The following is an 11895-nucleotide window of genomic DNA, read 5'->3' as shown; positions in this document are numbered from 1 at the left end:
ATGGTGCTCATGTTTTCTTCGGTTGTTTCTTTCTTGACACCATCGGAGGTTTTCGTAACACCCTTTCTCGCGATTTTTTTGTTTTTTTTTCACTTTGCGATTTTCGTCATGATGGGGGAAGCCAGCGACTGTATTCTGTTGTAGGTGTACCGGAGGAAGATTTTGTTGTAGATGTCCCTCAAAGGCGAAGGAGGATCCGCCATAGTCGGTTGCTCGTTGGACGAGAGCAATATTCTGGCAACTGCTAGCAGAAAGAGGATGACGATCACCATCGGATTGTTGGCTCTTTGCCTCCCTTGATTTTTTTTCTAGAGAGAGAGAGGGTTTTACAGTGTTTTACGGAGAAAAAAGAAGAAGAAGATGACAATGAAAAGTTCAAACAAATATTTTTGATGGCTCAGGTTCATTTTACCGGATCACCGTCGGATCGTCGGCTCACCATCGGATCGTCGACTCACCATCGTTTCACCGAATCACCATCGGATTGTCGGCTAAGGTTCGTTTCGCTGTGTAGACTTTGAAGAGTCAACACCATCCTTGACTTTCTGGATGGGGGACATGTTTGTCCTTTTTTTGAACTGTTTGTTTTCCTTTTTTGAATGAAGGACATTTTTATCATTTTCTCAAACCATTGTTTTATGGAAAGAATAGCAAGAAAGGGTACTTAAGTCTTTGCAACTGCACCAGACTCCAATGCTAAGTGATGTAAACATACACAGGAATATGAGCCCCATGTGCTTATATATGTGGTGCCCATTTAGAGCCCATGACAATCGTGGGATTCAGTGAATCATCGGGGGAGAGCATACACCACCCTCTCGTTTTAATTGCTTGCCTACCAGCATTTAGAGGTCTTTGACAAAGACAATTCATTCACATACATGTAGAAATAAAGTACTAGTATCTTATTATCTAGGGCTTCAAATTAAAATTCTCGTATTCATGTTTAATGAGAGAGCAGTCTTAAATTAGGCAAATCAATGTTAGGAATGCGAGAAACAAAAAGTCAAAGTTGGTTTGGTCAAAAAGTCAAGGTGAGCTCAATATGGCCATAATGCACCTAAATTCCTTTGAATGCATTGCTGCAAAGTTATCCATCAAAGCACCTAAAACCTAGGTGCACGTGATCAACGCATCCGTTTCTGCATGTGCACAACAACGTCTACAAGGCACCCTAAACCACAAACTTACAAGCCAAGCGAGAGAAAATGATAAAAAGAAAGACACGTTTGAGAATCAGAAAATCTGATGAATAAATGGACGAAAATGAAGGGTTTTTTATAAACTTAAGGAGGCTAATAACGTTTTGGGTGACAAATGAGACCTTAAATCCAATATTTAAAAAAAATATATGAAAATGATCTTGAACAGTCAAACCATCAAACAGTCACAAAGCCTCATAATCACTATTTAAATGCTCTTAAATGGGTTAAATCAATGCAAGGAATGGGAGAAGCGAAAAGTCAAAGTTAGTTAGGTAAGAACTTCAAGGTGAACTTGGTATGGTCAAAATGGACTTAGGGGCTTCTGAATGCACACTGCACCGCTGCAAAGTTCTCCATCAAAGCACCCATTTTCACACGATGTTGTACAAGCATCAATGCCCTATGCACACGGTTGTGATCAAGCAAGGTTCTCCATCAAGGCATCAAAGCACCCATTTGCATAGGGCAAGGATGAGTACCTATGCAGCTGTTGGAAATGAAATCAAAGACATACCAAACTCAAGATAAGTCCATATCTGAACTGAATTCTTTGTATTCTCATTCTGACTATAACTCTATCCTAACATCTTACAGAAAAGCATGTAAGAAGATGATCTCAAGCAGTCAAAGAAAAGGGGATTTTCTGGACATAACACACTGTGATCAACCATTTACCAAAGTTAAATGGATGGTAAGGTTGAATATGACTTAACGTTTTGAAAGATTGGGGGACTTTTTTTTCCAAATAGCCATAAGGCAAAGGAACTGATTTGCCTTTAGCTTATAAGGTAAAATGGATTTGGAAAAAACCCGAAAAAAAAAATCAAATTTTGACAGAAAAACGTTTCTACCACGCCATGGAGCTTTCCTCACCTCAGGCCACCAAATTCCACAATGGCTGCTTACGGGCAGATTCGGTCTCCCATTAGCTCCAAAAGTAGGGATTTTTTTTTGTTGGTAGATCCAAAATAAAGTTCGTACTTGACTACTGGCAACGCGTATTATATGTTGTTCAGCTACCTCTCATCTGCAGCTGAATATATAAAAAGCCCATTGGCAACCACTTCGGTGTTTGATTGGGAGGCAAGTCCATCAACCCGACGATATGGGGAATGGTGTCGACAAAGCGACTTCATTATTGGTGCTATGGGCGTTATGGTACCACCTCATCTTGACGGCCTCAATGGCGCCAGCAACCGCCTCACCTCTCTGCTTCTCCAACCAGAGCTCCGCACTGCTCCAGTTCAAGCAAGGCTTGGTGATCGACCCAGTCCTTTCTTACCCACCACTCAGTTCGTGGCAGAATGGGACTGATTGCTGCAAATGGGAAGGCATCACCTGTGATGACAACCTCACCGGGGGCTTCGTCACAGCCTTACAGATCCCCTTTGTTACTGTCAGGGATTCGTCTGGCCCACTCAGCACCATCAATCCTTCCCTGTTCGAGCTCCGGCAACTCCGCATCCTCAACCTCAACTACAATGGGTTTAAAGGTTCCATACCGACGAGGCTGGTGGAGCTCACCCAGCTCACGCATCTCAAGCTCGGAAACAATGCGTTCAAAGGTTCCATCCCATCGAGGCTGGTAGAGCTCACCCACCTCATCCATCTCGACCTCTCTTACAACCACCTCTCAGGGCAGATCCCTCCGGAGATATCGCAGATGACGTCCCTGGTGTCTCTGAACCTCTATGAAAATGATGGTTTGCGACTCCAGCACCCCAGTTTCGCAGAGTTTGTTAAGGGCTTGGGTCGCTTGCAGTACCTCAGCCTCGGTGACGTCAACATCTCCATGAGTGGCAAAGAGGTTAGCTTGGCCGCATCGTCATCCCTGCCGAATCTACAGACTCTTTCGTTGCACAATTGTTCCATCCACGGTCCCATGCATGAATCCATTCTGCGTCTGACATCGCTCTACTCTTTGAATTTGGGTGGAAACAACTTAGAGTACGTACCTGAGTTCTTCTCTAATTTCACCTCCTTACAAATACTTTTGTTAGACGATGCACAGTTAAAGGGGAAATTTCCTTGGGGCATCCTACAACTTCCCCAAATGCAAACTCTTTATCTACCTCATAATCCACAGCTCATCGTGTCTTTACCACCTTCAGGTAGGGTTCCTCCAGAAAGTAGCAATCTTACGTATTTGCTCCTGTCTTCAGTAAAACTACTCTCCACCAATAGCCTTCTTGAGTTCAGTTCGAAACTTGCCCACTTGAACACTCTAGACCTATCAGCAAGCGGACTAAATGGGATGATTCCATCACAATGGGCTTCTCTAAATATCCAATATATCAATCTCAAAAATAACAGTTTGTCAGGTCCCATACCCGAAGCTTTGGCTAAGCTTTCCAGCCTCTACCAATTAGACCTTAGCAACAACCTTCTGAATGGGAGTATCCCTCTGGGCCTTCTCAACAACCATCCTTCTCTAGAGTACTTAATCCTCAGCAACAACAGGTTGAACGGTTCGCTCTCTCATTTCTACGCTCAATTTTCAAAGTTATCCTTGCTTAACCTCAGCAACAACTTACTGAGCGGAGAGATCCCCTCCTCCATAAGTAGGCTATCTAATCTCGCAGCACTCCATCTTTCATCAAATAATGTGACTGGATCAATCCCAACTTCCATATGCAGTTGCAGTAGGCTCGTTTATCTTGACCTCAATAATAATAGCCTCACGGGTACCATACCAGGTTGCCTCACCAGCCTAGATGGGCTGAACGTGTTGAGTCTAGGTAGGAACCAATTGCAAGGCTCAATTCCAGAAGGGTTCACTAACGACAGCAACTTATACATGCTGCAATTGAATGGCAATCTACTGGTCGGCAACATACCAAGGTCTCTGTCTAACTGCAGCAGCTTGCAACTTTTAGACATGGGCAACAATAAATTGGAGGACACATTTCCCTCCTGGCTAGGTCATTTGGCCCAATTAAAGGTGTTGGTGTTGCATTCCAACCGTTTGCATGGTTCCATCACAGCCTCAGACTTTGATAGTGCATTTCCTCTAGTACAGATCTTTGATATTGCTGATAACCAATTTTCAGGAGTCCTACCCTCAACGCTATTTAAAACTTTCAAGGCCATGGTGGATAATGAACCCAGTAATGGGTTTGGGGTCATGAATATCCATACACCGAATGGTATTCTGGATATATCTATTTATACTCCAAATGTGATGTTGACAATCAAAGGAGCAAATATGTTGGTACCTAAGATAATTGCTGGTCTAACTACCATTGATCTTTCTAACAATATGTTCACTGGTGAAATCCCAAAAGAGATAGGGGCATTGGCAGGGTTACGTGCACTAAACATGTCTTACAACCATATGAAAGGTCTTATTCCAAAGTCATTGGGGAATTTGCTTCAAATGGAATCTCTGGATCTTTCTCACAACCAGCTGACCGGAGGCATACCACAGGAGATGACAAAGCTCACATTTCTCTCCAAATTAAACTTATCATTCAACAACCTCCAAGGAAGCATACCCACGGAACGCCAATTCAGTACTTTCGATGATACTTGCTTTGAAGGAAACCCTGAGCTTTGTGGGACACTGTCAAGGCCGTGCTCTGTTTCAAGTTCTAGAGACACTCCTCTCATAGTTGGTAACGAGAAAGATGATCAGGAGCCTGAATGGGAGTACATGGCCCCAGGGTTAGGCTTCGTGGTGGGACTTGCAGCAACCATTTTGCCCATCTTGTTCAGTAAAAGAATGGGGAATTGGTATTGGGATCTTGTGGACAAAGTGCTGTCATCATTGCTCCCACGGCATTAGTGTTTGAGTTGGTTCTGTAAGAGAGTCTTTCAGTTGGGTTGAGTAAAGTATTGATGGTTTGTTGTGCATGATGTTGTCTTTGGAATGAAAAGCAAAAAAGTTTAACCATAGATATGTTTTAATTGCTTGCGGTCTTTGACACAGACAATTCATTCACATATATGTAGAAATGGAGTCACTAGTATCTTATTATCTGGGTGTTGTTCACTAGTTGGTTTTTAAAAATATTGCTTAGAATATACTTTGGTATTCATCGTTCACCATTATCACTAAATCTCATTTACCCATATGGCTATCAACCACCTCTCTCATTGATCCTATCTTTCTATGAGTTGTAGGACTTTGCAAAACTTGACTTATATTTTAAGGTTACAAGGACAAGAAAAATAACACTAATTTCATGTGTACATTTAGAAAAATAAATTAAAATTCTCGTATTCATGTTCAATGAGAGAGTACTCTTAAACCTGTATGAGTTAAGGGACTCGTGCATAAACGGGTCAGGCTTTCAGACAGACCTGTTTTTCATAATTGGGTTAAAATTGGATCTGGATCCTACCCAATTTGATTCCGAGGTCCTGGTCTGCATATGACTGAAATTGTAAATCCATGTTAGTTAATGAGTTCCGCTATACAGCAGGTCAAGTAAAGACGGGTTTCAAATAGGGGTGGCAATCGGGTCGGGTTGGTGGGTCAGCATACCTCAACACGAACCCGACCCGTTTAATAACGGGTCGGCTGTGGCAAACAAGAACCCGGCCCGTTTATTAAACGGGTCGGCTGTGGCAAACAAGAACCCGACTCATTTATTAAACGGGTAACCTGACACGACAAAGTTAACCCGTTTAATAAACGGGTCGGGTCGGGTAAACGGGTCGGTCGGGTTTGGGTAAACGGATTGACCCACCCGCCTAACCCGCTTATTAAACGGGTCAGCCGGGTTGGCATACCCCTGACACAAACCTGACCCGTTTAATAAACGGGTTAGGCGGGTCAACCCGTTTATGACACGAACCCGTTTAAGCCAAACCCCAACCCGCCTAAGAAGCGGGTTGGCAGGTCGTGCCAGATTTTGCCACCCCTAGTTTCAAACAAACCCTTCTTTTTCGGGTACCCAATCCAACCCTTTTTTTGTGCTGATTTATGTATTTTTAAAAAAAAAAAATTTATGAAACTATGTATATCCAGGTTTGGGATTTCATTTTCGTGACCCAACAAAATTCGAACCCGGCCATTTATTATTTGGGCGGATTCAGGTATACACCGTGATGGGTCGGAACCCAACCGGCCGTTAATTTCCCTAGTGAAAATAGCCCACACTTTTTACCCCTTAGTATATTATGGATCTAGTTAGGGCTGTCAATGGGTTGGATCTACAGTTAGATATCCAGCTGTCCCAGATCACCAATTCCAAGTTTGGTGAAAAACATTGGGGAACCAAATAAAATGAGAACTGAGTTTGAGATGATTTGTCATAAAAATGAGGAACACCTGTCCAAGCCCTAGGAGTGTCAATGGGTCGGGTTTGGTTAAATAGGACTCAGGTGAAACCAGACTGAAAGTTGATTTGAGATTATGGTACCAGGTCCGAACCCATGTCTAATCAGACCCATCATAAGAGAAACCATACCAGGATTCTTATATGAACCATAGTTGCTAAAATGTTTTTATTATTATTTTTACACTAAAAATTTACGGATCAATTGGAACTCGGGTCGGGCCCGAGTCTAGTATGAAATTTCACAAACTATACCTAGATCCATATATTAATCGGAGCATTCAGGCCATCTTAATTATCACCAAACCCTGACCTTATAGGGTTTGGTACGGTCTGGATCCCAATCAAACCCGACCCATCAATCAAAATTTCTGTTTACTTGGGCACTCTATAAACATTGGAAGTTATCTTGTTGAACAACAAATGAGCAAGAAAACAAAAATGACAAACCAACAAGCATCAATAGGCTCCAATCAACAATAAGACCAAAGGCTCACGAAAACACCTACATAAAACCAAACACTAGAAATTCAATCCAGTTAGAAAGCACCTCAAAAGCAAGTTCTAAGTCTAGAATCTAAGATACATCTGGACCCAATATGAGTTATATAGATCCTGCTAAGGCCAAATACACGTCTACTCGCACCAACCCAAGTTTGAGGGTGATAAGGCCTTTTATAAGGCCCCAAGCTTATTCACGCTTGATACACACAAACTAAACCCCCCAAAAACTCTTGGGCCTTGCCCAGAAGTGGGGTGTGGCCTAGGCCACTAGACGGGCGGTCCAGGTTCGATTCCCATGTGTGTCACTCTTTTGTGCAGGCGAACGTCCAGCATAGGCCTTGCAGAGAGGGTCAATTTTATGGCTCTGGGACGACAACTGTAGGTATGACAGACTGAGCCAGAAGGACCAGGCCTTCGATCTCAACAGTTTTTTACACTATTTTCCAATGGGTTTTTATAAGCTTGAGTGGACATTGACTATTTTCCAGCAATCCACCAGCTGAAAAAATGGCTGCCTTTTTTTTTTCTTTTTTTCGCTTTTGATTATATTGGGCTATTCTTCAGCTTTTTGGGTGGCTGCAAAATGGCTGGCTGCTTTTTTTTATTATTATTGGTAATATTTTGACCACCCACTGAACAGAAAAATAGCTCGGTTGGTATCGCTCGCGTAGTAACTTTTTAGCCATCCAAACAACTTACCTAGCCTTTTGGCAAATTTGGTATGCCCAAAACCTGGTTTTGAGGGGAAACCGGGTTGGTTTTGCCCTTATCATCTAAAGAGGGCCTAAGTCATCAAATTTAAAACCTTGACCAACTATGTGTCGATATCATTGTGACAAAATATTGCGAGATTTATGAAAATCACATGATAATGTCTCCAGAAATTGCCTGAAAGTTTAAAATGGCATTTTCTTTCAAGATTTTCAAAATATCTTGCGATTTATGAAAGTAAATAAATACCATTATTTAAATGTGATATTTATGTTTTAAACGGCTATTTATAATGAAAAAACTGTGTATTTTTGTTTTTAAATAATAATTTTTATTAATAATTTATTATAAAATATATTCTTTATATTTTTAATTGCAAAGATTTTGCCAAAAAATGCAAGATTTATGAAAAAATTTCAATTTCTCGCTAATTTTTGAAAAACTAGATTTTTGCCAGAAAAAACATTTGTGACTATGGTCTGAGAGATTCAAACAACTGCTGTTATCAACTTATCATTCATTAAGCTATGTCAGTCCCTGTTTGTATCTTCATTTGAACCATTTAATGTGGCAAAAATCTTATCATGGCTCCACAGGAAAATGGGTCGGACTCAGATCCAAAACAAATAATTACTTGAGGAATCAAATCCAGTTTGGATCCGAACAGCTTAAAATTGCAAAACCTCAATCCTAGATGAAACCCATTTACATCCCAACATATGAGAGAGAGAGAGACTATTTTTTCAGCAAGACTTGGGTTCCCAAAATTGAACTGCAATACACTGAAGTATTGCATTTATGATCCACCAACAAAACATACGAGTGACAACCTTTGATAAGGAGAAAAAAAAAAGGGAAGAGTAACTTCATAGAATTTCATGTGGATACCTTCAACTCCAAAACATGTCATATGCATAGTGACAAATATTGGGAGATTTATGAAAATCTCGCAACAATATCACAAGAAATTGCTTCAAAGTTTAAAACGGCAATTTCTTGTGAGATTTTCAAAATATTGTGAGCTTTATGAAAAAAGTAAATACTGTGATTTAAATGCAATATTTATGTTTTAAACGGATATTTATCATGAAAAAACCATGTATTTGTATTTTTAAATACATTTTATTAATATTTTCTTATAAAAAATAACTTTTTATATTTTTTATTTCTTTTATTGCAAAAATGCGAGATTTATGAAAATATTTCAAATTCTCGCAAGTTTTTGAAAAATGAGATTTTTGCCATTTTTAACGTTTATCACTATGGTCATATGACATGCCAAAACATGTGTTTTGGCACGAGGCCATCCATTCATGCCTATGTCATAGGGACACGCCATTTTGGTGGTGTTCCTAATGACACGTACGGATAATATTTTTATATTATTTAATGTTTTAAGTGTTATTTTTTATAAAAAAAAATATATTTTTTGATATTAAAATATCAAAAAATTAGTATTTTATTGATTAAGAAATTTGTGTTCCCATGTTTTTTTTTCAAAAAAAATTGGAACTTGTACATCAAATCCGCATCATGCGTCACCATGTGGGCCATCAGTGTGGGCCCCAAACAGATGATGAGGATGCCAAAGCAGCAAGGATTGGTGATTTGGCGTATGACTTGATCAATTAAAAAAGAAGGGTCTCCACTGGTTCAAGTTTTAGCCCTCTCTCTCTCTCTCCCATCCAATATTCTGTTGAATGTATTTTGGTAATGTTGAATGGTGAATGTTCTCTCTCTCTCTCTCTCTCTCTCTCTCTCTCTCTCTCTCTCTCTCTCATTTGGGTGTAGAAGTGCTCAAACCTTAATTTTGGCAACCAGTTTCAAGTTTCCATTGGATAAAGCTTACTCACTAAAAGCCTATGTTTAAGATTAGATAATGAACCAACATGGCAATCATGAATCTACAAGGCGAATGGAGAAAATCCTAATTAATAAGCTTATGCCATCTTGATGAAAAACTTAGTCTTTTGAACAGCTTAGTCTTTTAGTCATCAAATTTGGAAACTTCACACCAGCGGGAGGATCCGACCACCTGGTAGGTGCAGTTTGTACAAGTCACCATGTGATGGGATGTTGCAAGTTCGAACCCAACTGATATATAGGTAGTTGAATAACTGCCTGGTAGTTTGAGCTGGCCAGAAGGGTTGGCTCAACAGCTGTTCGCAAAAGGGAGGGAGCCCTTACCGAGTGATGGTTCGAGTTTTACTTATTTTGGACCAGTACTTGGTTGGGGCTCGAGTTCTGAGAAGATTATAAACTGTTACATGTATACACATGTACAAACAATGATCATGGGTACGTAGCGTGCACACTTTTAGAATGCTGCTTTACCTGATCAACCACCATCTTGCACCTAGGGATGGCAGTAGACCCGGGTTGGGCTCATCTCAAAATTTTACCCTTCATCCTCCCACGAGTTTTGATTTTAACCTCCATCCATGTTTCATGTCCTCCATCCCTGGTCCAAACGAGCCTTGTTTCTTTGGTCTTTTTGCCTCTGTCGCCTTTCACCTTCTGTCGCTTTTGCCTTTCACCATTAAAAGAAAACGGCTCGTAAAAAAAAAAGAGGAAGAAAAGAGGAGAGATTCGAGAAAGGGTTTTATGTTAGGGTTAAGAAAATATATAATTTTATAACATGCATAAGAGTATAATAGTAAATTTTCTTAACGGAGATCAGGGACAGAGTGGAATGGGGATATCCCTGCACGGTGTTTTGATTTTAACATCCATCCCCAGTTCGTTCTTTCAAACTAGGCGGGCCCGCTACCTAAGATCTACTTTTCCCATAAGATTTGTAATGGCTCTTCCAATCAGGTCAAAGGCATAATCTGCACCGTCAAACTTATTTTTATCAGGGTAAAGAAGCAATGCAAGCTTTCGGTATTGTGTTTTAATAGCAGCCTCATCTGCTGATTGCTCAATTTGGAGAATCTGATACCAATCCATTGCAGAACCTTTAACTTTGGGTTTGGCAACACAATGGACATTGCAGATGGCTTACATTTGAGACAAATTGTGAGTTCCTGGGAAGAGTTTCTGTGCCTTTTCAATCATCCTTTTGGCACCCACATAATCTTGATGTGCCATTTTCATCTCTGCAATCTGTCTGGCCCTTGTGGCCTCATCTTTGTTACACTCCATTTCCAACTTCAAGTTCAGTTACAGCCCATTCAAAATTCCTCTTATCTGAAATGCTCTAGCATCAGCAATGTTATTATTGTTACTGAAGTTGAGAACTTGATCAAAGATTGTACACCCTGTAATGCCTTGTTCTGCCTAAAACCAATAAATAAGCATCATTGAGAATTTTTGGATGTCTAAAATGATTTTACTCACCCCCCCCCCCCCCCCCCCACCCACACCCATAACTAATGATTCGATATAAATGAATCAAATGTAGTTGAATTGATTTTGAATTGCGTCATAACAAAGTATGTTTAAAACTTGGGAAATAAAGAGATTAGCAGATATTGTAAAATATGAAAAACATAAATGAAACAAATCTGAGTAAATATTAAAAATAAATGAATGCCTGTGTTCAAGATAAATGTCCCATAATACTCGTATATGTAAATGACAGTGGTATAAGTGACATTTAATTAAACTTGAGACACAGCATTCTTAGAGACATCTGGATGACATTGAAAACCTGGTCTGCAATAACCAGACAAAACCTGGTTCTGTGCACTGTTGGTGGAACAGAACCAGGTTTGAAAAAACTTGGTTTTCCAAAATCCAAGCTTTCAAAAAACCTACCTCTCCCAGATTTTTCATTTGCAAAGCTTGGTTTATTAAGAGAGAGGTTTGTGTTCCCCTGAACCTCCCCCTTCTTCTTCTTTAACAAACCATACACACCAGTTACAGTCCAGTCATTTTTCAGTAATCCACTAACCAAAAAATGGCCACAAAGGTAACATACAATGAAAGCAACTAGCATTTTTTTATGGCCATTCTAACCACCCACCAGTCGGAAAGCAACCATGATGGTACCACGTGATGAGAATGGTTACTTTTCAGATATTCAGACATGCGTCCAACTGGAAAATAGCCATGACATGAGGGGCTTTCTTTCATTTTCTGACCATTTTCTGACCACCCTTCAATTGGAAGACAACTGGGAACACACCATCCAATGTGTATGGTATCATCCCAGCATTTTCCATCCACTGAGTGACTGGGAAACGGTCATA

The 11895-nt window shown here is 40.3% G+C and overlaps 1 protein-coding gene across 1 annotated transcript; it reads left to right on the top strand.

Annotated features, from left to right (window-relative positions):
• Positions 1 to 2297: 2297 nt before the first annotated feature.
• Positions 2298 to 4995, top strand: LOC149839223 (uncharacterized). Its single transcript, XM_090004036.1, has one exon. It carries the CDS (start codon positions 2311 to 2313, stop codon positions 4987 to 4989), a length of 2679 nt encoding a protein of 892 aa, XP_089860162.1. The 5' UTR covers positions 2298 to 2310; the 3' UTR covers positions 4990 to 4995.
• The last annotated feature ends 6900 nt before the right edge of the window (positions 4996 to 11895 follow it).

The sequence above is a fragment of the Nuphar pumila genome, chromosome 4 (assembly GCF_984573655.1).
Source record: "Nuphar pumila chromosome 4, dmNupPumi1.hap1.1, whole genome shotgun sequence".
NCBI lineage: Eukaryota > Viridiplantae > Streptophyta > Magnoliopsida > Nymphaeales > Nymphaeaceae > Nuphar > Nuphar pumila.
The sequence above is the reverse complement of the archived record's forward strand: the minus strand, read 5'-3'. Positions and strand labels throughout refer to the sequence as shown.

Excerpts from the sequence above, each read along its gene's own strand:
- LOC149839223 (XM_090004036.1), top strand. The coding sequence starts at position 2,311 with ATGGGGAATGGTGTCGACAAAGCGACTTCATTATTGGTGCTATGGGCG.